Source organism: Dicentrarchus labrax, unplaced genomic scaffold (genome assembly GCF_905237075.1).
Source record: "Dicentrarchus labrax unplaced genomic scaffold, dlabrax2021, whole genome shotgun sequence".
Classification (NCBI taxonomy): domain Eukaryota; kingdom Metazoa; phylum Chordata; class Actinopteri; family Moronidae; genus Dicentrarchus; species Dicentrarchus labrax.
In genome coordinates, this window is record NW_026136721.1 from 16960768 (window position 1) to 16988454 (window position 27687).

The 27687-nt window shown below is 39.8% G+C and overlaps 1 protein-coding gene and 1 non-coding gene across 2 annotated transcripts; both read left to right on the plus strand.

The window, feature by feature from the left end:
- The first annotated feature begins 762 nt into the window (after positions 1–762).
- trnar-ccg (transfer RNA arginine (anticodon CCG)) lies at positions 763–835 on the plus strand. Its single transcript has one exon. It is a non-coding gene; the product is annotated as a tRNA-Arg (tRNA).
- A 4994-nt stretch (positions 836–5829) lies between these two features.
- cplx2a (complexin 2a) lies at positions 5830–27609 on the plus strand. Its single transcript, XM_051385408.1, has 4 exons — positions 5830–6075; positions 7582–7666; positions 23020–23198; positions 25855–27609. Exons 2-4 carry the CDS (start codon positions 7636–7638, stop codon positions 26044–26046), a joined length of 402 nt encoding a protein of 133 aa, XP_051241368.1. The 5' UTR covers positions 5830–6075; positions 7582–7635; the 3' UTR covers positions 26047–27609.
- Positions 27610–27687: the final 78 nt, after the last annotated feature.

A 27687-nucleotide genomic window follows, 5' to 3' on the forward strand; every position in this document is an offset into this window, starting at 1 on the left:
AACGTCACATAATGTCTACATACATTTAAAAATTAATCTTATCAAGTCACATTTTCAGACCAAGAAGCAAGGAGTTGCTTCTTCAAACAAGTGAAGGGAATCATTTCACTTATCATTGTGCAGATCACTATAGCTACCTTTAATAACACACAGGATGTGGTAATGGTAAATGGACCTGTACTTGTATAGTGCCTTTCTAGTCTTCCGACCACTCAAAGCGCTTTTACACTACGTGCCACATTCACCCTTTCACTCAGCGATGGCAAAGCCCATCGAACAGAAACTAACTCATTCATACATATTCATACACCGATGCACAGCATCAGGAGCAATTTGGGGTTCAGTATCTTGCTCAAGGATACGACATGTGGCAGGAGGAGCCGGGGATCGAACCAACGACCCGCTCTGCCTCTGAGCCATAGCCGCCCAAATGTGATGTATGAATCCTATGTGCTATTTTGGGACAGTAACTGTAGAAACGTGCTTGGGTCTGCAAGGGGATAGGGTGAGAGCAGGGATGCAATTAGGTTTGAGCAAGAATGAGAGTTTAACCCTGTCAGCTTGGTTTCAAGGACATTTGTGAAATTATCTTCACAAGCGAGGGAGCAAAGATCAATGACAACCAAGCTTGCAGAGGGTTAACCCAGTCAGCTGAAGGAAGGGTGCAAATGAAGGAGAGAATCTGTCACTTATCTAAAATATTGTCTCAAGTCATTAGTATGATTGACATTGATGAAGAGACATCAGTAGAAGGGGAAGTCAGACCCAGTGGCCTAATGGATAAGGCATCAGCCTCCGGAGCTGGGGATTGTGGGTTCGAGTCCCACCTGGGTTGCAAGGCATGTACATCCCAAGGGCAACTGTTGTCCTGCAAGCTGAAGGAGGTTGAGGTGTTGCTATTATAGCCTTGTTTCCTTCCATCAATAAAACAGAAACATAATCTATAACACAGTTTAATGTGAGGATCTCTTATGTGCAAGACCAAATCCAGCACATCACCACAAAACACAACAACTATCTTGAAAAGATGAACCTTCGTCTGCTCGGCAATACTATTGGTTTACTGCTGATTTGCTGCCTCTACTGAAGAATGTATCCTCTTACTCCTGCAGTTGTTACGACAACATGTAAACATGTAGAAGTTTAGGGACAGTACTAAATGTCACATGAGCCGGCATACATTGACGATATGGAAAGTAATTGGTGGACAGTATTTTACCTGAAAATTAAAATGATATACCGTAGTTTATTCTAATTGAGGTATTTGCACAAGGTATGATGTGCATGTGCATGTTAACACACTTACTATCATGACCAGAGCCATCATCCCAAAAAGTTTTGGTCTGTTTCTGGTCCCAAGTGTGTAGTCAACTGGGTGTTAATACATGTATACGATTAAAGGTTTTTCCACGCATCAGAGCTCAAAGGATGTTTCCAGCTGCCACTGCATACATGGTTCATCCTCTGAATAATCTTTCTCAGGGTATATCAGTGTACCTCAGACAATTCAAAGCTTCAAAGTGACGGTGTCCCTGCGGCATTCAGCTGACTTTCTGCTGGTGTGCAAGTTATATCACAATGAATGGGATTTGATACATGTTTCTTATATATCCTCCCCCATGCCTCGGTAGTTGATACTTCATGAATCAGAGGTGGTATAAGGGCCATGAGGTGAGACAGCTGGCTCTTTGTCAGCAAAACTGTCCTTTATGCAAAGAGGTGACGGCTAAATGAGAGGCTGTAATAATGCAACCCATTAATAAACCACACTTTGTGTCTCTTTATGGGAAAATCAGATTAAAACTACTAATATTAGCTGACATATTACAGACAATATAAGCACGGAAGTACCCGTTCAGACAATAAGTCTGATGCTACGCTACTAATGGGAGGTAACTGTGAATGAACGCATTCAAAAGGATCTTGAAAGGATTTCAAAAGGCCATTCACTGAGGATCTACTGATGCAGACACCTAAATCACTGCCTTTTTGTTACATCCGACCTCAAGAAAAGGCACAGCGGCACTAAGGTTCTGTCCTGTGACATAATCCACATTTCATTTGACTGCAGCAGTGCCGACAGGAGGAAGTTCAGCATCCAATACTGTGCTGTATTTCAATATCAGCGTCTCTTTGTCCTGGGGCAACAGCTTCAGCAGATCAGATGCATGCAAGTATTTGCACAATTGCCATATACACATACAGAGCAAGGTGAACTAGAAATACCTTTGTCCTGAATGGTATTGTCCAACTTAAGACCAAAGTAAGGGGTGTAGCGATTTCTTCGTGCTCACACATTTCAGTGTGTGAAAGGTGCACTGCTGCCCAACATAATGTTTCCTTGTTGCTCTTGAATGAACATTTCTAGCTCCAAAATCTTCATCATTTCTATAAATAATAGTTTTCAAATATTTTAGAGATGATGTATTTACCCTCAAAATATTCAAAATAATAAGGTGGATAAATGAGGAGAGCAAGAAAAACAGTGTTACAGCTGTGTTTTCATGTGACAGCAGTGCTATGTTAATTTGCCCTTTTTTAATGGCATGCAGTCCCTGTGGAGCTCTGCCATACATATTTTGATATAAAATGCTAATGCAGATTTCAAATGGCATTCATTATAATTGTGAACTTGTGTATAAGTGTGTCATAGGTTGACACAGCATCAGTGTTTTCACAGACCGTTCATTACAGTAGCATCAGGCATAGGTTGGCAACTTTTTTTCTGTTTTGGCACATATTTCTGGTGACTCATTACCTGGATACAGGCCACATGCTGACACATGGACAATTAAGGACAATACAACGTTTTGAACTTCTTTTGTGAGACTAACAAAGATTGAACAAACAACAATAAAATATGCATATCACATTACACAAAGAGACAGAACAGAATGAGATGTCAGATTACCACCTGGCTGTTGGAAATGCTGTTAAAACCATTGTAGATAATGCAGATTTTGAAAACTCAGAATTCTTATTTAAGTGCTTTGTGGAGAGATCACTGATTTGTTGTCCATAATGTGATATCTTGTCCAATGCTTGTTAAGGTTCCATGCATCTGCTGTCTGCATGGGATAACTGTAAGACAACAACATGCCAAAGAAAGGTGTGAAGCTTCATGGTTAAAGGAGAAAATGTTTTTTTGTCACACTCAGCTTTGAAGTAATAATACGGTGGATGTAGGTCAAGAGCAAAAATTGCCAACTTCTGACCTTAAAACCAAGAGACTATAAATCATAGGCACATAAGAAGAATAAACAAAACTATACTGTAGTGATTTGGACAGTCAGAGGACAACAACAGCAGTGTGTGTGTGAGTGTGCACACTGCTGTTGTTTCCAAGTGTTTCTAGGCTATAAACAAGGTGATGGATGCTTGTGCCACAGTGTGTTGACTGGACACAGCCTCCTGTGTCTTGATTAATTGATGGGAGGTGCAGCAGTTTAAGCTCCCCTTGGTCCTCTCTGTGCACTCTGCTTGTCTGCATCACCATGTGGCAACGTTACTATAGGGTAAAAAAGCAAGGACATTATAAGCACTTGGAGGGGCAGAAAAGGCTTATTTTAGAGTTGAAGGTTTAGTTGAGCCTCAGAAACAAAGTAAGGTAAAATGATAAATGTCACATTCTCTCTCCCAAATATATGTCCTCTGTCTGCTTGGGTTGCTTGGTTTCTGCTTGATGTATAACTACACAATTGCATGCTACCATAACGCATTATCTTAGCTATAACACCACACTACTGTGAGGTTGTTTTGAAATATTTCTACCCTCTACAGGTCAGTAGTCAGTTAATCAATGGTTAATTTCAAACATTTTGGTTTTGTTTTCCATACTTATAATTGATAATAAAATATTTTACTCACCAAGTGAATCTGTGATATCTGCAGATAGCAGTGGCATCGATCCGTAAGCGACACAAAGGATTAGAAACAACCCCCCAGTTTAATAGCGACAGCAGTGGCCGTTAAGTGACCTGCAGTCAGCGTCCCATTTCTCTCCATACACAGTCTGTAGACATGAGTCAGCATCATCCTGGACATCGGCCAAAAATGACATACGGGAGACTAAACACTGGAAAATAAATAATAATCCTATTTAGAACAATGTTACTATCTGCAATGTCCCTATACTTTATTTGGACCATTGCCATGCTACCAACTAAACTAGCTTGGCGTTTACAAATCACTCCATCAGCCAACACCACAAACCAACCAATGTCAGACCCACACCCGGCTACCAAGGTACAACCAGCCAGCCAATCCAAGATTAGCTTAGACTAATTTAAAGTTAGTTGGATTCCCCTGTCTTGCATTGCTCTTGGCAAGTAGAAAGCAATAGTTTGCTGTGTACAGTTACACCATTTATTGTTGGCTAAAAGTCTGTCATAATACCTCAGTTTGTATCATGGATCATATTAGCTGGGGTTGTCATTTTGCAAGTTCAAGTTAGCCAACTAACTATCCACTCAGATAGTATTTTGCCAGCAATAAGTTCCTCATAATCATCTGATCAATGTAACCTGCCCTACAGGATTCTTAACAATGCCACCACATCCCAGGAATTCTTCTTCTTTTTCTTCTTCCAACCTGTTAATACGCCTGAATAATGGACAAAACTGCAAAAATAAAACCCTAAGTTGCAAAATAAATAAGTAAATTACAATTCTAATAACATGTGATGCATCCATTTAGGGGAAAATCTAATGCTGAGTTCTGTGGGTAGCTGTAACATTACATTATGTGTTGCTGCAGTCTTTTCCAGCCTGCCAAGAAAATATTTTCAGACTGATATTACACCACAGTAGATCTTTGGTCTGCCAGCAGAAAATGAAATGTAAAGATTTCAAATATCTTAAGGACCTGATTTTATCTGCCAGAAACATGAATACTGTCTTCCCAAGCCTCTTATTATTATACAACTATCTTAGAGTGTCATTGTCACTATTTGAAAGAGCATTCGAGAATAAAGATCTATCAGTGAGCTATTTTAACTTAACGTTGCTCCCTGACTAATATAATTATCCATGGATCCTTGTTTTATCTGTGCATAAAACAACATAGAAAAGTCAAATCAAAATCTGGAGCAGAATAAAGGCACAAACTGAGAATGCAAACACTTGTAAAAGGGGCTCTAAATTATATTTTTAAATTAACAATGGATCAAATGACTACATCTAATATGAAAGTTACCCACAGAGATATATCACCTGACTCTGTGGTTCCTCTCAGCTCTGCATTTGGCTTTATTGTATTTAAACTCACTGTACTGCTTTACTGTTTTGGTTTAGTCCCATCACTTTCATCAATCTTGTTTCCAGCAGCAGCAGCTCAGCAAAAAAATACATAAAAATCCTTTGTAAATTACCTGCCCAACTAGCTGGTGAACATAAAGCATTTAGCAGCTAAAGAGCCAGATGTTTCCCTCAGGAGTTGGTGGAGACCAAAAACAGAGCTAAGAGCAGTTACTGGACTTATGTTTGTCAGGTGGCCACACTTAATGCTAATGTGGCTGGATTTTATAAATGGGGAACAGTTTGCCAAATATTTATAAGGTGATAATATGTTGTATAACTTGTAGTGGCATAATAAACCAAGAACAAATGAATAAATAACTGCGATGAAGGTACAAATGCTGCCTGTATGTTCATCTTATACATTGCCATCTGATTCCAAGCAGTTGCTTGAGTTTATTATGGCACATACTGAACATTTAAATAACTTTTTTTTTTATGTTTATTCTCTGTTGAAGCTGTGAGAATTAAACAGAACCCTCCACTTGGGTGCTATTGCGTTCATGTGCTCCCACTCTCCCCTCCCTCCCTCTGCATGCTCTCATCTCGTCCTGCAGGAATAGACTCCTCTTCCTCCCTCCGCCGTTGCCTGACTCCGACACAACCGGCATGTCTGCAAACTGAGAACCGCACAGGAAGACACAATCCCTCCTTAAAGACGCACAACTTGTGATTTCTGTCCCCCCGCCAGTGAGGCAGAAGAAGGAGCGTGCTTATAACGCTGCGACAAGAGCTTTTTTTTCTTTGGAGGGACAAAGACTTGGAGGAGGATCAAAACAAGGTAAACGATGGTCCGAACAAGCACGGGCAGGGATGTTTGTATGTGGCTTTGCTGTACGGGACCGGATGGTGGTAGGTTGGTGCACTCGGTAAAAAAGATGCTGATGCTTCCATGTACTTCTAAACGCATCCTGGCTTTCAGGAAACCGTATCTAAGCTTGTGGGTGCAGTAATTTGACAGGGAACACGTTGCTACTGTACGGCACTGTAATTGTGCCGAAATGCTGCACCGCACCGAGCCGTGAGTTGATACTGTAAGGGTTCATGCGAGGAGAAGCTGATGCTGATGCTGATGCTGATGCTATTGCTGCTGCAGATGATGATGAAGAAGAGGAAGGGAACCAGGAAATGATTTAAAGGCGCCCAGCTGCATGCTGCAGATTCGACTTTGAGCCAGTGAAAATGACCCGCGGACGAAAACGGCGATGCAATAATGAGTGCAGCAAGTTTTCAGGAGGATTTTTTTTTTTTCCCTTGCTCGCATGTACTGCAATGGCAGAGGGGTTGCTGTAAAATGCAGCAAAACTACCCGTGAGGTTATGTCGTAAGAAGATTGCAAAAAGAAATCTGCATCAAGTACGGGAAGGTCGATATAAACTCGTCCTTGAGCTCTACAACTCCCGTTGAAAGATCATAGGAGTATTAGAATAACACTGGAGGTTTATTTTTTAAACTTATAGTTGAGTAGCTCAGCCACAAAGTCACAGCAGCAATATTATAGACACAATTTTCATATAAGGCTATTTTAAATTGACTAGTGAGCAGTCACTTTAAATCCCAAGGCTAATATGGGATTACTGTAGTCATATCATAGGGAATAGAGTGTCATAATGCTCAATATAAACCCACAAATGAGCACCATAGAGACCTAGTTGGAAGGTTTTTTTTTTTTTTTTTAAGTGTTTCCTTTTTCTCTGGCAGTCTGTGTGATGCTCTCTGAGGCCCATGTACTGACACAAAATTATGCCTCCACTTGCTCATCTTTGACCCTGTCTTTGTGTGCCCTTTTTTTTTTTCTTTTTTTTTATTATTCTGGGGGTTATTTCCACAAGGATACATCACAGGCAGCCAGGCAGCATCAGCATAAATACACACAAGATGGAGTGTCGGTTGTAAATTGAGGGCGCAGGTGCCTCGACAAAACTCAGGACATGGTGTGGTACTGGAGAGTTAAGCCATCTTAACCCAGTTTAATCACCCTTTTTGTGCCTTGGAGAAGAGATGATCACATTTTGAGACTGTTAAAGATGCATCAGGAAGTAGAATTAAAGTGATACGATATTGCGATTAATCTAAAAATAATATGTTTTTTGGTGGTTTTGAAAGGTCCTTTTCCAAACAAGGGTCTCCGTCTGGAGGTCGTTTCTTTTCCGCATCGAGCCTCATCATCGTCATCCTCCCCCATCCCATCCAACTCTTGTATATGAAAACCACTGAGGTGTAACTGCATGTCCTAACAGTGGTATTCATGCAGTCATAGCCTGTGTGTTCTGTCCCCTGGCTGTAGGTCTGTCCCTGATAACGTGACCACTGAAGGAAGAGAACACAGAACTGCTTCATCATGAATTTTGTAATGAAAGCTGCGATGGGAGGTGAGTAGTCTGCTGGGCTAGAGGTTGATTTAACAGCACTGCAGTGTAAAGGATTTAAAGGGCTGTTGAACAGTGGTAGCAGGAGTATTGTACTAGTACTGGCCCGTTAGTTATGGGGAAACTGGACCGGGCTCAGTAAATCCGTCCTGCACCAAACTCCTGACTTAAAAAATTGGCTGCGCATTTCCCCTTCCTTTCTTTCTTTCTTTCTTTCTTTCTGTATCCAACCTGAGGAATGAAATGAAAAAAAGGACATCCTGTTGTTCAAGCCCTTGACTGCTATAACCTGACATGATCAGGATTATGTTCAAGCTTTGTTTTACATTTCTGTTTTTGTATAAAATGTGTCTTTGTGAGCAGTGAGTCTCTAAAAGTGTATCAAATCTCTGTAAACAAGGTTTAGGACTGGTGCAGATGAAATAGGACAGTAGCAGCAGCAGCAGTAGTAGGTATAGGCATATACTAATAATGTGCCTGTCAAGTGAAAACCTTGTATGTCCAAAATGTCACCTTCTCAGGACGGCAGCAGCCTTATTTTTAGCCTGATCTTCATGCATTTGAGTTTACTCAGTGGAATCTGAAGAGGGGTTTATAAGCACGAGAAAGGCTGAGTTTTCTCCTAATCCTTATAATGTTGTGATAACATGAATATCCCCCTAAAGAAATGAAAGGTTTTCACAGGACTTTTATAAGCAGGCAATCTAAGCCAACTGTTGGCTTCTTTTCAGGCAAAAGAAATGGAGAAGGGCTATTTTGCCAAGAACTATGACTAACATTTTTTTCATGAGACTTTTGTCCTTTAAAGCCTTCAGGTATTATCCTTTAGAATATTATCTAGCTATTATTTGCCCCCTAATTAGTCTTCATTATAGCCCTGTAATTCATCCTCCTTGTCAGCTATAGCTTCAAGGGGAAAGGCAGGAAAGTGGCACCAGTAGAGATAATGCAGCAGTCGCACGGCACACATGCTGGTCGGCCGTGCATGAGCTGAGCTGTTGTTCAGATTACAGAGGTGTTAAGCAGTTACAGTTGGGATGTGGAGTTGAAGCTGAGCCTCCTCATTGGGATGCAGAGGATGCCGGCACTGCCTCGTTCTGCATAGCTGCTGTGCCTCGAGTCTGCGCTATGAATTCTTAAATCAACTGCATTGAGATGCTGGTTTTACTCCGCATAAGTCGGGCTGCACTCCGCCTGCGGACTTTGGGGATAGATTTGATAGTGTTGCTGTTTGCTTGTGTGTGTCTTTACTCTGCCCGTGCTGGAGAGATGTTTTATAGATATTATATAGAACAGAGTGTGTCTATATACTGCATCTCCAGGCAAGATGAATTATGGAGGGCTGCAGCACAGGCCTACTTTAGAGTATAGATTTTTTCTGTGTGAGAGGAATATGAGAGAGTGAGAGAGGATGCAACAAAGAGAAGTGCTGGTATATGTATCTAATAATCAATACGTATGCCTATCAGGGTGATTATTCTGCTGTGAATGCATTTCAGCCATTGTTGTAGGAGTCTTAGCTGACTTTGGTTCTGGTCCATGTCTGCTGAGTGGGACACAGTGACCTCTTTCCACAGAACTGTCTGTAAAAATGCTGACAGGGCACTGGATCTTTAAAGCTCCCGGGGGGGGTAATCAATCAGCCAAGCTATCAATCTGATGGTCAGTGCCTGTCAGTCAATACATCAATATTAGTGAAATGTGGGTTTTAATCAATTAAACTGCATTATTGGACATGCCTGTGATTTAGTGGTATAAGCTGCGTAGCATGGTACCATGTTACCATAACGTCCTCGGTTTGATTCTGGGTGGGACTTTATTTCCTGTGTGGCTTCACTGTCAACTATCAAATAAAGACACAATCTAAAAGTGTACATATGGTTCTCCCGCTTGTAACTTGTAAAAAGAGAGGTATCCCCATTTTTATTAACCACTCTTGTTGTTCCACCATTTTGGTCCAAACTGAAATATCACAAAAACTGCAGACATTCATGGTGCCCAGAGGATGAATCCTACTGACTTTTGTGATCCCCTGAATTTTCCTCTAGTGCCACCATGAGGTTTGTAGATTTGGATGCATTTCTTTGAATCTTGGTACACACATTCATCCACTCAGGGAAATATTTCTGCGAAACCAACAACATTCCCATCAGCCTAAACAGTGTTGCGTTTAGTGTTAATTAGCTAAACTAATTAGTAAATTTGGGAGAGCTTGGAGTTCCAATCATAGGCAATTGAAATACAGGTTAATAGGCCTTTTACAAGAAGTAGGGGTCATACATGCCGCCCAACATTTGTGAACACATCTGCCTGTGTACACGTAGTGTACTATAAACAGAACTGCATGTAAACTCACCTCTTCAACCAACCTCAATGAAAGAATTTATACAACCTGCAAAGATAGTTAACTTAATATAAAATATTTTTACTCTAACTCTGAAACTACTAAGGAAACAGATCTTATGGCCTATATATCTTGCTCTTCTTCCTGTGATTGGTTTGCTTCTGTTTGGATGTGGATTTAGATTTGCTATATAGTCAATGAGTGTTTTGCTGAGCATGTTAGGTGATGAATGTGTGGATGAGTGTCTGTAAAAGCGGGGATGCTGCCAGTGCATTAACTAATCCTCCAAGGCTTCTTTGGTTACAGATACTTGGAAGAAAACAGCAAGTTTAACTGCAATGATTCAGCAGGACTCAAATCCAGAACCATACATCTGCAGTCTTTGGATGTTTGTTGGAGGCTCTTTTCTGCAGTAGCCACATTAGCTCTGAGAGTCCTGCTGCTTTTTCTCTAAAATCCAATCTAAAATTCTTCTCTAAATTAGAGCTTTATTACATAAACTCAGGTACTTTTGGTGCCATATAAAAATGGCTGCTTGATTACATGCAAATTACGACCGGATTTTATCATAAAACTTCTGACACTGAAGTTTGTTAGGTAGAATTTGAACAATGAACATTGAACTGCAAATGTATTGTATGTTGTATTAGAGACAACAAACTTTTGTCAACTTGTACATAATATACAGCATATTGGACTGAAGTCTTAGTCTTATTAGATACTTGAGGATCAGCTGTGAAAATAAATAACACAGTTGGTTTAAACTTGTAATGGTGACCTTAGTCTTGCTGAGGTAAGGACAGTAGTGTTAAGTAGTGATAAAAAGTAAAAAAGAAAGTAGGGCCTACTTTACATTCTTCCTCACATACTAAGCAGTAGAGGTAAGATAAGCTTTCATCAATTGTCTTCTTGCTTAGCCATTTTTTAAAAATCTTATTGTAGGTCAGTGACCAAGTATTCTATATTGTGTTTACTGGGCTCTGGTTCAAACCTGCAGTAGATAAGAGTAAAACTAAGCTCCCTGAAAAGTGCTGGAAAACTGCAAAATCATTTCAAAAGCCATGAGCTCCAATATACATTTAAAAGCTGGCTTATGATGGTGTATTTTTTCATTTAAAATGATTAAGCAGTATCCCACCAATGAGTATATTTGTAACCACTAAATAATATTGCCTTAACTTAACCTAAAATATACTGTACCCTTGACTCCCTACATTACATTTTGTGTGTTGCCACAAAAAACCTATTTTGGAGCCATTAAACAAGCCCTCACACAGCTTACACACCTATTCTTAAATTCAGGAACCACTGTTGTTTCTTGCACATTGATTGCTTCTGCTCCTGAGTGCTTCAGTGCTGACTCAGCACATGCCAAATCCTAAAAGCTGAAGTTAGTTTGACAGAATAGGAGGCTGTTAGGTAGTCATTAGTCCCAAGATACGAAGCTCAATCAAATGCTGAAGGCTTTAGGCAGCAATCAGAAGTCAGCTATGTCAGCAGAAAAGTCAGCGCCATACTGCCAATAAGTGAATGATAAGGTTTAATTACAAAATTAACAAACATTTTACTTTTGTATTATGTCACATTTATAAATGTGCGGTTTGTCAAAGAGGTCAATTATCTGCTAAAGGAATAAAGAGAGTCTGGCCAACATTAACATTGTACTTTGACATTAATAAATTATTAGCAGATTAATTGTGAGACATACCAGCAAGTTTAATCTCAGGAAAAATGTGTGCCAAGAAGACTATGTAGCGCTGTGTCCAGTTTGGTAAGATCTCTGTTGGGTTGATTTACTGCACCACACAGGAAGATGGTGCTCTTGCAATGTGGGATTCAATGGATTTAAAAGGAATTATGATTTTAAATTTGAGCATTTTGTAGCATTGACAATTTCATTGGTGTTAGATGATGGCTATCAATCATTTTTAAAAAAAACTGTTACACTAAATGGTAACTTTAATGTAGACAATAATTTGATGATGTTTAAATCCAAGTAGCTACTTTGAATAAATTGTTTCTGTGTTAAAGGATTTTTTCGTGGAGTTCCTAGTCCATATCAATGGGTGTAAGGGAAGAGGATATACAGACTGTAAAAGCCCTTTGAGGCACTTTTGTGATGAATGTTGTGGGCTACGTAGGTGAAATTGACTTGACTTGAATAAAGAATCCAATCCAACTTTATTTGTTAAGCACTTTAAAACAACCAAAGTTGACCAAAGTGCTGTACAGGAGAATAAATAAGACATCATAAATAAAAAACATAACAGCTCACATGAGGTGCAAAATAAATAAAATAACATATAATACAACAATAAAATGAAAAGACATAAAACATGAGTAAAAATAATAACCATGCAATAAAAAGCAATCAAAAAGTAAAAATAACAAATACAAAAAATAAATCAAGTAAATAAAGTCGACATCTTACTAGGTGTCAAAGGCCACAGAGAAGAGATGGGTTTTAAGACTGGTTTTTAAACAGACAGAGAAGAGGCCTGTTTAATGTGCAGAGGCAGATCATTCCATAATTTAGGAGCAGACACAGCAAAGGCACGGTCCTCTCTGAGCTTCCGCTTAGTTTTAGGCACACTCAGGTGCAGCTGATCATCTGACCTGAGGGGGCGGACGGGTATATAGGGGTGTAGAAGCTCAGAGAGGTAGGGCGGGGCAAGACCATTCTGGGATTTAAAAGCAAATAAAATAATTTTAAAATGGATCCTAAATTGAATAGGCAGCCAGTGGAGTAAGGCTAAAATGGGGGAAATGTGCTCATGTTTACGTGTGCCAGTTAAAAGACGTGCAGCAGCATTCTGTACCATCTGAAGACGGGCGATGGAGGACCCACTAACCCCCACATATAGTGCATTACAGTAATCCAGCCGAGTGGTAACAAAGGCGTGGATTACCGTCTCAAAGTGCTGCCTTGATAGAATTGGCTTTATTTTGGCCAGCTGCCTCAAATGGAAAAAGCTTGATTTGACAACAGCCTTGATCTGGCTGTCAAACTTAAGCTCAGGGTCCACTTTAACCCCTAGGTTTGTGATGCTAGGTTTAATATACTGGGCCAAGGAACCCAGATCTACAAGAAGGGAATAAACAGATCTAATTTTGGACTACTAAATGAAGATGCAGATTTCCTCTCTCCCCCTCTCTCTAGGCTGACACTAGAAGTGGTGAAATGTACACACTCTCTGGATAGGACCCTTAATGGTTTGTTAGCACTATTCTGTGGATACTCAAAATAGCTTATGACACTGAGTGGCCTGAAGCTTTTGTCAAAGGTAAAACAAAACTGATTTCATTTTTACACTCACAATAGTATTTTTGTTTAGTAAAATGATACAAAAATGATGAGCTAGTAAAAAGCGTTTTTGAAAAGCTTGTCAAGAAGAATAAGGATCAAAAGGATAAAAGACAGAAAAGACAAGTGAACTTGAGGAGATCCACCATAAGCAAGGTTTCACATTATTTTTTAATAACTGCTCTCCAGGAATTACATACAGAATTAGCAAACAAACAATACTAGTATGTCATGATGCTGAAAGACACTTTATTTTGTGAGTGTAGTGAAAAAATAGTTCTGATGGTATTCTATATATTTACTGATTTTCCTTAAATTCCATAAACCTGTTTATGTAAAGCCTGATGTACTTACTCGCAATATATCCTCTGTGCCACAGAGCTCCATTATTGTCCACAGACTATTATTATATAATTAAAACCACATCAGTGAACCACACTGTTGAACAAAACATACTCCTTAATTATAATGAACATACACTCTATTGTTTACTTTGAGTCAATCCTACACACACTATCCTGCTGCTGTACTCAGTAGTGCATCAAATGTGTATTAATCCACAGCTGAAAATAGTCCCCAACAAATACAGTTTACTCCTGTTTGATAAAGGTTTACTAAAAAACTACAGTGCCTAGCTATAGATTATAGGAAATTATATATATATACATTTTTATATTGTAAATAAACTGGCGGTATATTGGTTTTCTTCCAAGAAAATAAGAACACCCCTTCATTTTAATGAACAGTTTTCTGCCTTGCATTCAGATACTACAGCTCCCATGTGTTTTAACATGCGTGTGCTGTCAAAACCTTTAACGTGTTTTTGAAATGAAAACAGAAGACACCTTGAGATGTTCTTCCCTCACCTTGTCCCCTCAAAGTACAGATAATCACATTTAGCAGCACTCTAATATGATTGGCTGAGGGAAAACGGTCTGATAGCTTGATTGGTCTGCAGGGTTACCGCTGGGACACACACAATCACACACACACACACACACACACACACACACACACACACACACACACACACACACACTTCCCCATCTTCTTCCTTTGCATTACTGCAGCAAATCAAATTGAATTTATCAACTTGACCTTGAGCTCCTCCTAGAGTAGCAGCATGTGTTCTGCACACAATTTATGGCCACACTCTGTATATAATGCATTCAGCCATTTACAGTAAGTCATGAAGGGTGAGAGAAACTGACAAAGAAAGAGAGGAGAGAGAGAGAGAGAGAGAGAGAGAGAGAGAGAGAGAGAGAGAGAGACCAGGTGTATATTACATTCACATGAAAGTTTTCTTTTAAACAAATTGAAGGAAAAACCTCAATAAATGAGTGGAGAAAAATAATGAATGTGAATGCTTCCACACAGGTCCACTGCATGGAAGAGTTGAGCAATTATAGTAACATCTAATCATGCTCTGTGGTAATGTGTAAAAATGCTGAGCAGACCCAATTGATTCTGATTATGTCACAGGGATATCATAGCAGGGTTGCACTGCTTTAACCCTTAAACATAAAGATGAATTCACATTTGAGAGTTCAAAAACCATAGGCATTAGGTCTACAGAGATGCGGAGGTGCGTGCACATACACCAAGAAAATTTGATCCAGTGGCTCTGTTATGCTGTGAGGGGCATTTTGCTGTCGTGGTTGGGCTCCATTTGTCCCTGTGGAGGGAAGGGTCACTGCAAATCAATACAAAGTTGTTTTGAGTGATCACCTTCATCCCATAATGAAACATTTATATCCTGATGAGAGTGGTCTCTTCCAGGATGGTTGGATGAGTGTGACCAGGAATGAATCATATGTGTCAACAGATCTCAACCCAACTGAACACCTATGGGATATTTTGGATTGACCTGATGGACAGAGCTCTCTACCACCATTTAAACAGCAAATGAGGGAATATCTTTTGCACCTGCTCCGACAGCAAAGGAAAAAAAAATGCTGATAAACACTTACTGCAACTACAGGACGCGACTCTTAAATTCATCACATAAAACATAGATATTGTGGAAATTTTGACCTCAAGGAGGCGCTACACAAGGCAAAAGATTAGAGAGTAACCAAATCGTATCCGATTAAGGCACTGGTTATATCCATGTTCAATAGCTTGCGGTCTTCTTCTTCCCCGCCCTTGTTGGTGCATTGCTATGTTTCTTTGCATGTTACCACCACCATCTAGTGATTAAAACACCCACAGGGTACCTTTAAAGCTCGCCACTAGCAGTGCAAATCTGACCAACACTAGATTAAATGATGATGCATTTGATTAAGACATGTTTACCACCCTGCCTGTCGCCCGTAGACAATAGTCAGTCTCTAGATAGGGAGTGAATCCTGCAGAGAAAGAAGACATGCAGCCTAGGTCAAAAATTGGCAATGTGAAAGCAGTGTTATATACATCACCAAAGCAATGACAAGTGTTGATAGTTGCTGGATTGACAATGGTCTTATTCGCTCTATAATGCATATTAGACAGAAGCTCCCTCCTCTGAGCAGCCTGTGAACTGTTGAGATACTCTGTAACTTATAGCTGAGGTGTCAGCAACTATAGGAAGAAACCAGTACTGGTTAGATAACAGTGACACTGGCATTAAGGAACTGCCAAAAAACAACAATGGAAACAGGAAGCTGTCTGTGCAACAGACTTTGTCCTGACAAATCCTGTGTGTCAGAATTTTGAGAACTCTTCATGACCACATGTCAGCAACTATACAGCAGCAGCAGTGGTGAGCTAGCTATCAAGTTTTTGTGGTGAAACGGGAATTGCTGCCACTCTATTTTAATTACAGCTGTTTTCATGTTGTTTGCAAGTCCCTGCCACCTAGTATTCAAATTTTGTACAGAAAGGATGAAATGCTGATTCAGTGTCGACTGAATAAAATCCAAGACCAAGCTTTTCCATGATGGAGCTGCAGTATGCAGATGATAATGCTACATTTGTCCAGTCAGAACAAGAACTAGATTCGGGTCCAATACACTTATTGAATTAAAATCCCTTTCAATCCCTTTATTAATTAGGTTTCCTAAATGTAAAAAACATAAATACTATAAAAATCAAGGATTCAGTTTGGCTGCAAATTAAATCTGACACATTGAAATAACAGCAACTCACAAATTTTAGTGTCATGTATCTTTAAACTAAGTAAGTCTTAGTATCTTAGAGAGAAATGTGTGATTGCATGTGGCAGAAAAATGTAGTTGCACCCACACACTTAACTTTCCTTTCACTTTGAGTTTAAGACAACAACCTAACTGTGGGTCAAGAGGGCGGGTTTGCATTTGTGAATAAAATCCCAGTGAAAAATAAAGCTGCCTCACTTTGAGTCCTGCTCGATACACTGTACAAAGCTGCTTCACCTCAGGGAAATTTAAACGAACTCAAAGCATAACTGCCACCAATTATGAAGTGGAACAACAGTGAGCACACTTTATCCTTTTTTTACTTCCAATTTCTCCTCTGCCACATTTTTTCTGCTGTTAAATAAGCTGTGTTAAGACAATTGTTTCTGGCCTGAAGGCCAAACCTAGATCTTAATACCCAACCGCTTTCCCACCACACTTTGGATTTAGAGAGGGATTTGCTTGAGAACCTTGAGTGAGGAAAAGAATAGATAAGTACTGTTTATCTGATGCTGTCAAAAGTTCAAGCACTGGGAGAGTTAGCTAAGGTTAGTCTTCTTTCCTTCTTTCCCTCAAGACTTTGGATTTAACAAAGATTTTGCAAAGAAGCTTCAGAAGGGAAGGATTAGAGAGATGACACCTTTTATCTAAGCAGTGAAGCAATGTCCATGTATCGAGAAAAGAATCACAGAATTACTGTACATCTGTTGGCAAAGTTAGAAGGAGATTTTTTGCCACAGGAGTCTTTGGGAGCTGGAGAAAAAACTACGAAAAGGCTGTTTCCTCTTACTATATATAATGTTCTTTAGAGATCAGGACTGCCATGTCAGCATGCATAGATGGCGTCTTGACAACTGTAGCAACTGATTTAAGCTGAAAATGTCAGATCAAGGAGTGCCCATTATTGATCAACGCATCAGACTGTTGACCTACTTCAATCAAGGTCAGAAATCACATTGTGTCTTTCTGTTAGAGATAATGTTCAGACGAGTCCTACTCATTTAAAGGTCCAGTGTGTAACATTTAGCCCAGCAATTATTGGCAGAAATGGAATATAATATTCAAAGGTATGTTTTCATTAGTGTATAATCACCTGAATATAGGAGTTGTGTTTTAGTTTACCTTAGAATGAGAGGTTTTTTATCTACCGACGCAGCGGGTCGCCTTCCATGAAGTCTGCCATGTTGATCCGCCATGTTTCCCCTGAACTGACAAACCAAACATTAGCTGGACATACGACCTTTAACGTTTTGCAGCCACCGTAGTTTCTCCTACACACTTCCCAGTCCGTTCTCATTCTCAGGTCGTCGAATACAGACGCGAGCAGTGTTCAGTTGGTTGCATTCTGCTAGTTCACCACTAGATGCCAATAAATCCTACACACTGGTCCTTTAAGGAGAAGACTAGCCTTAACTAAATTAACCAGACACTCATTTTAGAATTTTCCATAATTATCTTGATCTTGAGAAAACGAAAGTCGTTTTCTAGTGATAAATTATCTCCTTATCTTGACAAATCTGCCTTTTTATTTTCTTAAGATAACAAAAAAAATAACCCCCTATTATGTGAAAACCAGTTTGGTAATGTTGAGATAACAAATTAATTTGTGATCCTTACAAATATATGTAAAAACTGCCTTTGGATTGGCATGATTGAGAATTTCTATACGAAGTGCTTCTTTGTCATTGCTGATGTTGACAGTCCAACCTGTCTTTCTATTACAGGCATTTATCAGCTTATATACTGATTGTCATTCTGACAACCACTACAACCTTATACAATATGCAGAGATAAAGTGTAGAGACACTCAAAAACATAGCTCAATGCAGCGTATGTGATGCCTGAGAGCTTAATAGAATTATTCTGGTTAGAAAGGACATCGCTGTATCTCTAAAATGGCTCAAAAAAGCAGCAGCCAGAATCATATGTAGCTCAATATGACTCAGGTCTTTGTCTTCCAGGATCCTGTTTTGTTTTTGTTTTTTTACATTTGAGCAAAGACAATCTGAATGTGCTAATAAGATTTTGTGAAACCAGACCAAGTTTGGTTTGGTTTGGCACAATGTAGTTAAAAGAGGTACTGGAGGGCTTTTTCTGGGCTGTGCATGGTAAGGGAATCTTTTGACAATGAGGCTTAGCTGGTTGTGAGTCATTGCTCCACTTACAGGACTCAATAGCAGTGTTTACACGGACTCTGTAGAAGATATTCAGGTAGATCATAAGCTGATCCTGATTCCTGTTCGCAGTGTGCCAGATAAGCTCTTATGGTGGCTCTGAGGATTTTGATGTTGGTGAATATTTAAAGTTTAATTTTGGAAATTTACAGTATGTACAAGCTCATTGTTTTACTGACTAAATCAAAGAATAAGGTGTATCAGTAAATAAGAATCTATTTCTCAGATGCAAAAACACTGATTCTTATTTGGTCCAATTCTAATTCCTGTTGCGGTGTTTGCTTGTTTCAGCAGCTGATAGGAAATAGACTCCTATCAATCCAATTAAGATTAAGAAAATTGACTCTATACAGTATGTATGGATGCAGGATGAGTGCTGATTAAACACACTAACACTTGAACTGGCATATGAGCCACTATCTCAAACACTGTTAGCATGTAGATGTTATCGCTAATGCAAAGTCACAGCAGATGTCTTGCATACACAATGTGCATCCACAGGCTTATACAGTACATGCATGTACATTTTTAACACGTACTGTAATCTGCACGCTCTACACACACGCACATGAAAAGTAATTGCTCAGCCACACAAGCACTCATGCATGAGAGCCTAAAATGGAACTGAGCAATTATTTATATCTGCATGTGCATATAGGGACACTCACTGTGTCACTGTATATGCACTTTAGCTCCAGTCATCCCTCTCTTTCTTACAATGTCTCACACATACACACACCTGTAAGAGAGCTAAGATAGTGTATCATGGTCAGGCAGATATTGCTATGTCAGCTGTTCTGTGCTGTTCATCAAATGCTGATACAGCAATACCTCAGTTTACTTTGGATTTCTCTCTTTCTCTCTGAATTTCTTTCTAATCTGTCTCTGTCTCCTTCACTTACATCTAAGTTGCTCAGTAATATGAATGAACTTCGGTTTGATTTATTTTCTATTCAGTTTCCATCTTTGGTGCTGAGCCCTCATTGCTGTGGTGTTTTCTGCAATTCCCAGAGAGAGAGTGTGGCCTGTTCAGCAGTGTAAACTGCACTGGTTGTTGCTAAATATAAAACTCCTGTTGGTGGCCATTTTCTTTGTTTCTTCAGCCATTTTGGCTATCATGCTTTCTGTCTCCATTCTTAAGCTGTGTATTACAAACTATTGATTTCACACAGGTCTGATGTTATCTGCTGCTCAGTGAAGCTGCAATTGACATTTAGGTCACACATTTCATGTGCATCATTCATTTGCTCATCTCCTTCCACTGCACTTTTTGGCTTTTTGATTGTAATGATACACCAACTTTTCCACCTCAGCTGAGCATAAAAACTATTTTTAGATATTTTGAATAGTTTCCACGCAAGTTAATTGAAATTGCGTGGAACGTCTTGTCCTGAACCTTAGCTTGTTGAACTAACATCAGTTTGAAGGATAGGTGGCTAATTAGCTGCTCAGCTGCAGCACCTTTAACAGCATGTAAACAAATGTACCTGCAAATGTCATTTAGGTCCGGTTGGATGTTGGTGTGATGTTTACTCTTCTGTACTTTTACTGCAAACCAAATCTACCTCCGGGTGCAAATACCTAACCTATTGTATAACGCCGACGTCTAACTGTTTGCCCATCCCAATTCCACAATTCAAGATTGTTTACTTAGTCTATCTCCTCCTGCCGGAGCTACAGCCTGCCAGCTGTTATCAATCAAACACCAACACGCCCCTCTAGCCATCTGCAAGTAGTATTTCTGATATTTCCTTTCCCCCTACTTTTAATAATTAAAACATTGAAAATAAAAAAAACAACTCCTTGACATTATCGTAGACTGAAAAAAGAATTAACTAAAAAAGGATAAAACCAGGTGTATACAAGCACTGTTTATAGGGGTAATAGCTCAGCAGCCACTTATCTGAAACTAACTTATCACATCATTATTTTGTGGCTTCGTGGTCTTTCAGTCAATATCTTTTAAACAGGAAATAGTATAGTAAGAAATAGTATGAATTTAAGATTAAACCGATGTTATCTGCTCCTTCTTCAGATCAGCTCTCTTATCAAAAAAAATAAGATTCTAATATAGTTGAAATATATAAATGTAAATAATGCATCCTCCTTATACCTACTTTGCTTCTTTAACTATTAAGACTGTTCATTGGTTTGAAAATGATGTTCCAGTGTTGCATAGCCCCCCGGAAAAGAGCTCCAGAACTTGTAATTGTACAAATCTCATTCTCTTTTTTATAGCCTGCAGTTTTCCTAATGTTTTTTTTCCTTCTTTTTCCGCTTTCATTTTCTCCTTCATTGCTCTTGCACTCATCCACTCCCACTTCCTCTCCTCTGTCTCTCCTGTCTTTAAATCTCTCTGCATTTTGCTGCAGTTCGTTTTTTGTTTTTTTACACTGATGACTCGAAATACTAACTATACCGGGGGGCAGCTGCAGACTGAAGGAGAACTCAGTCTTTATTTCTTTGTTGCGTGCGTTTCTCTCCTCAGATGCCCCTTGTCTGCCTCACACTTTATCCTCCTCCTCCTCTTTCCATTCTAACTCTCCCTTTCATCCTTTCCTTTACACCTAATTTCTCCCCTCTTCTCTTCCCCTCCCTTCAATTTGTCCCTTTCTTCTCGTCACTCTCCCTCTCTCTCTCTCATCGGTTCTACAGAAACTGCTGGGTAATCCCACTAACTGGAACAGCTCAGCTAATTGGACTCAATAGTTTCTGACAGATCCTCTCTCTCTCCTCATGCTCCTTGTTTTTCTAAATATGTCTTGTTTTGTCACAATATTCAGCAGTATATCCCTATCTCCCTTGTCCTTCTTTCTTCTTTTCCCTCCTCCTCACTACTTATCTGCTCCTGCCTTAGCCCAGACCGTTCAGACCACTGGCTTTTCTCCTCATCTTTTTATTTTCTGTTGATGCTTGGTGACAGGTTTCCCTCGTTTCTTTTATTATTTGCAACACTCAGCATTTTTCTGCCTTGGTATCACGAGGCATTAGTTCATGGGATGTACAACTCCTACAGGGACAGTAAGAAGGCTTGTGTATGACATATTCCAGGGCTTGTGCCTAGTTGTATAATAGTCAAAACTCATATCCATACTGTCTACTCAGTGCTCTCTACTTATTATACAGTCTCCACTAGGCAATCTGTCTGTATTATTTCAGTGTAAGAAAAGTATTGTAAACACTACATATTGCTTATTCTGATCATTTGAATACACAAACTGTTTGACACACAGCATGATCCATTATCCCTCCCTCTGATAACATGGCAGTGGGAATATTTAAACCGTTTCTACAGCTATAGGACCACCCAGCACTGTTGTTAAACCTACTGTGGTTACCTACCTCTAACCATTATGGCTGTAGCTCCGTAGCTACCATTGAGATAGGACCAAGGTCTTCAGTATTGCTTCTGGAGGTTCTGGGGTTTTAATGACCTAACACTCACTTAGGAACAACTAAAATGTGAAATAGATATTAAGTAAAATGTTTGGTTTCCTAGTTGTGCTGCATTGGAGAATCTGGACTGGACTCATGGCAGTCTTGGCAATGACACTGGAAGCCATTTGTTTTGCATGCATGAACGATAGCAGCAATAGGTCACTTCTGGTGTTATGCAGGTAGCAGAGGGGACACTGGGCATGTACCCAGTATGGAGTGTCTCCTATCAGCCTGTCAACAGGGTGGAGGCTTTGGAAAGATATTTAAAAAGAGATAACATCAAATCCAAATTGTATTCGTCACATAGTAGAATGTGCAGTGAAAAGCTTTGTTACCATCACCAGAATATTGCAAAATGAAATAGTTAAAAGGGAGCAGATATCCAAAAGGTTAAATACAAAACGTACAGTAAGTAATAATAAGTATAAGACTCGTTTTCAATGAGTCTAACAAAAATAATTGGATCATAAGTAAGAGAACATTACGAAAACAAGTAGACCTGTTTCCAAATCAATATACTGATATTCCTGTATCACTGTTGTTATGGAGATGTAGTGCTAGAGTACTGTCACTGTATTGTCATCAGTGACAGAGGTCAGCAATTATCTGACTAGGGCAGCAACATCAGCAGAACGCCACAGGAATACAATGAATGTCAGATGAGGAGCCCTAGGTCCTCCCAATGTATCCTAATCCAAATGACTAAAAAAACCACACAAAGGAGATTATATTACAACATATAAATAGTTTTAACTTGATTAACAAGGAAACTGGGTTGTTTAAGTAACAGGTTGTAATAAAGGTTGTTTTATACACATACAAAACTGTGGATATATTAAGCAAAATAACGATTAACGAATGAGGCAACTGAGGGATTTTAACATGTCTAATGTATTTCTTTCTCTTTCTCTCTCTCTCTCTCTCTCTCTCTCTCTCTCTCTCTCTCTCTCCCTCTTTCTCAGGAGGTCCTCCTGATGTGGGTAAGATGCTGGGTGGGGAGGAGAAGGAGGAAGACCCCGATGCAGCAAAGAAAGAGGAAGAGCGACAGGAGGCGCTGAGGCAGCAGGAGGAGGAGAGGAAGGCCAAATATGCCAAGATGGAGGCTGAGAGGGAAAGCATGAGGCAAGGCATCAGGGATAAGGTATGATGACAGTGACAAAATGAAATATCCTCATTAACCCAACACAAGAACCCAAGTCTGTCAGTCTATGAGTGTGAGGAACTAGAAAACACATTTCAGATTAATTTTCTCACACTGAATGCTAACAGAAATGTGAAAGCCAAACAGAGAGAAAGAAAACAGTAAAAACTTCATCTTCTAAAGGTTTCACATCTTGTCTGCATGACAGCAAAACTGACCTATGTCTGAAAATTACACTATTTTTGTTTGCTTTTATGTTATTTTTAACTTCTTCTGAGATTATAAAATAGATCAGTGGAACATCAGGAAGGATTTGGACGGCGATAAGAGAAGTAGAACAAACTATGGAGCCTTGATTAAGAAGAAGAATACATTTTGAATGTTTAGACAGAAATGGGTGGGTCAGGAAGAGGAGTGCTTTAGAAATGCAAACTGCAATTCAAGACAACCTTTTTACACAAAGTCTTCTTCAGTAAATACTTTAGGTACAACAGGGCGCTAAATGTACCATCTGATATTTCTGCGTTGCAAAGCTGTTGTTAAGGAATTTCTGTCTAAACAACAACAAACAACATCCAGTAATTACTTTTGAATTCTGAATCAGCATTAGTGGAATGTGTATTGTTTGCTTTGAGCACAGCTGCAGCCAGTGTTAAGTTCATACTCAGACAGTGCTCGCTTTAAGTTCCCTTCTCCACGAATGTGAGGCTGCTGTGATGGTAAAGGCTGCAGTGTAACCACTTCACTGCAGAGACAGTGAGGAAGACAGGCAGTCTGTGGGTGGGGCAGGTCTGAGGGGAATACTGTGAATCAGCGGGATGAAGTGCGGCACTCCTCCCCTGGCTCCTCACCTCCTCTATTCTTCTTAAGTTCTCCCACAGGAGAACAAAGAGTGAGGAACAACTCCCGAAGTGCTTGTTACCTAAGGTTTCTGTCAGTTCCCTTCACAGCTTTATTCTGTTGTGGCAGATACTGCAAGATATTTAATGAGTATAACAAATGACGCAATTAGTGTATAAAGTTGTTCCATCCAGTTGATGGGAAACGTCACTGACAGCAATCTTATATTATGGTTAAAAAACAGTCTTATATTCTCTTTCAGGTTCTACCTGTGTAATGAGGAAAGAATGAACTTCACAAGTTTCAGTGCAGCTTTGGTAGCAACAGTTTTAAAAGCTGGTGTGATTTTTGTTGTGTGCTTTTGTCAGACAAACACATACAGAAGAGTTTGACATGCACTGTCATAGTGTGCACACTGAAAAGCAGCACCCAAGACAGCTACTCTGTTTTTGACATATTCCAAAAATATTGCTCTGCTGAAAGGCACAGACAAGACCAAGATAAAGAGAAAGATGAATATGAAGGGTTAGCAGCTGTTCAAAACACAAAAAAAGGAAAGAGGCTCCCATGATGGGTGAGACATTTTTCAATAGGATGAATGAGTAGCAGTAGGATGTTCATTATACCGTAATTATGTATTGGAGTTATCGTAATTACATGTTTCCAACTTGTGACGTATAATTGCAACTGTCCCTTTCCTGAAACCGCAGATATATCTGACTTGGTGCTTCCTTTCACACACACACAGACACACACACACATCGATCTGTATTACACCGCATGCATATGGTGCAAGGCTACAAGCAAAGCCGTGGGCTCAGTGCAAGTTGGTGTCGAGCCTTTCAAGTAAGGACTCAGTGCTTGAAGCTGCCATAATAGATGTTTTTGGCCTCTCGGGGAGGGGGAGAAAAACTCCACAACAAGTTAAAAGAACATCAAGGGAACAGCGGTAGGACATACAGCACACTGATTCTGGCATAGTGGAGACTGCAGGTCATGTGACACACTTGGACCCAGGAAGCAACTATCACAAAAGAAATGAGATTTAGGAATTACTCTTCGTAATAGACATTTGAAAGACATGACCAGCTATATTATTCTCCTGTTATTCATATGCAGGCAGCGAGCAGGCTTATCAAGAGAAGGACTAAAATGTGCCTGTGGGCTCATCAGTGTCCCACACTGAAGAGCTTTCTTTGGAACCAGTCTCGGAAAACTGTATCCAGTTCGGGGGAAAACACAGACCTCTGAAATATTATTGCCTTACAGGTTGATACATATAGCTGAAACATGTGGGCATCTGTTTACACATCCAGCAGACGGTGACTGCCCATTATTGCGACGTCACGTTATTCAGAAACCCCAATAGTCCGAAAAATGTCCCATTGGACCGAAAGGTCATTTGTCCAACAGCCTGTTATCCCGAAAGGAGAAGCCCACTGCTCCGAAGGCCTTGTTTTCTGAAAATACACACTCCCTGGAGTTCTGGGTGTGCAGGAAAGTCCAGTGACCTTCATGGTCGTGGTAACAATAATAAACGTGGCTGACCCTGACACACTTTGTTTAGGTTTAGGCTCCAAAACTACTTGGTTAGGTTGAGGAAGAGATCATAAGTGGTTGGTTTAAGTTAAAGTAAGTCACTTTGTTATGTCAGTTGAGTTACGTACATAAGTTTGTGTATTTTCAGAACAACTGGAGCAGTGGACGTAAAAATAAGCAGTTCCAGCCCACACGCACAGTTTACAGTAAATGCACAGATACCATTTGTGTTAATGTAATGTTAAGTCTTGTGATTATTCGTTTTTTTGACCACCAGTACGGCTTGAAAAAGCGCGAGGAAGCTGAGGCCGAGGCAGCAGCCGCCGCAGAGGAGACAGCGGCCGGCAGCTTGACTCGACCCAAGAAGGCCGTGCCAGCCGGCTGCGGTGACGAGGAGGAAGAGGAGAGCATCATGGACACAGTGATGAAATACCTGCCGGGCCCGCTGCAAGACATGCTGAAGAAGTAGGCTAGCTCGTTAGCTAGAGCTAACGTTTTTCTAGCTTAGTTCATAGGCTACATTCACAAAGTTGGCTTCAGGGTTTTTTTTCCCCCATGCACATGACAGATATGAACTTTGCTCTGTAAGTACGTTAAATGAAGTTTAATTCGGTGCGGTCCTATGGAGACAAATCAAAGTTTTATGGTGGTGAAATGAATCAGATGTGCAATGTAGCCATTAGACTAAGCTAGGTCGAGTGGCCAGGTGAACGTTAGCTTGACTGATGTTGACGTTAGCTATGTTACACTATAATGAAGCTAGCAGCAAGCAGAGGGGCTAAAAACACAATGTTAGATTGTTTATCCTTCTAGTCTGAAATGTTTTAAACTCCCTTTTTCTCTCCTCTGTGACAGCTGCAGAGCTCTCTCGCAGCCCCGAAAAATAACATCCCTGTTCACTCAATTTGTACATATAGAAATGAATACATTACAGGCCTCAAGGTGGGCAAAGAATCATAAAACAATATATGAAATTATTATACTAACTGTGTGTCTGTCTCTAAAATAAAAAAAAAATGTGATAACTTGATAAGCCATATTTTAAAAAGGAAACTTAAAGACTACTGTTGTGTGCTCCTAAAGCTACTGTTTTGTGTTCGACCATGTCTGGAATTTATGTAAAACTTTTTGCACACAGTGTGACACATTCTCTGTCAGACCTGTTGTCTATCTCCCCTCCACACTGCCCCCAATGGCCAACATCAAAGTGTAATGACATTCATGTAGTGTAGTGTTTAAAAATGTTTCTATTCCCCTGTTCAGTGCGTCTCCTTCTTGCGTCTTGCATGCCATTTGTCTGGAGTTTGTTGTGTGAATATGTACCAACTCACCCCCCTCTGCCCCTTTTATCCTCTTCTTTATCATGCAAAAAATATTATGGCAATAACTCCTAAGTTTGAGTGTGTTTTCACTACCATGTCAATATAACCGTTAATAATATTAGTAATAAAAAAAAATGATATGTATGCATTCAGGAAATTTCATTTACAGGTTTGCAGGGTTTTCTTTTTTTGTTGTCTCGTTGTTTTGATGAAGAATGACCGTGTAGCCGTCCATACAGCCAAAACCTTAAGCTTTCAGCCATAAAACCAGAACTTACAGTATATATACTATTACTATCAGGATCTACTACTACTACGGAGAGAGTACTGAATGACTATATGAATAAATAAGACATATGTATTCGTGATTTTTAAGCTATAGCAGTATTAACTGGAAAGTGGACTACAAGTCTGGATTTTGCATTGTGTAAAGATTTGTGAGAACGAGACCACCCTGCAATACACACACACACACACACACACACACACACACACAGTGAACTGAATGCTACAGTTTGGCTACTGATTTAGTTACACAGCAAAACCAGAAGACATGAAGCAATGCTTTATTCTGTTCTACTTACTGTTGGTTTAGGAGTGATTGATTTGCTGAGGGTGACATGGAATGCCATGAGCAATAAAGGATTATCATGTATGTTTCTGCCTGAGATTCAATAAAAACTTAAAACCTTGTTCACAGACATTAAAAACGTGTCATCTTCTGTTCTCTGCGATGTGAGGTTGGCTTTAAAGCAGACAGGGAAACGGCAGGTGCCAACATACTGTTC

Coding starts and splice junctions, on each gene's coding strand:
- cplx2a (XM_051385408.1), top strand. CDS start 7,636: ATGAATTTTGTAATGAAAGCTGCGATGGGAG. Junction 7,667..23,019: donor AATGAAAGCTGCGATGGGAG/GTGAGTAGTCTG, acceptor CCTCTTTCTCAG/GAGGTCCTCCTGATGTGGGT. Junction 23,199..25,854: donor GGCAAGGCATCAGGGATAAG/GTATGATGACAG, acceptor TTTGACCACCAG/TACGGCTTGAAAAAGCGCGA.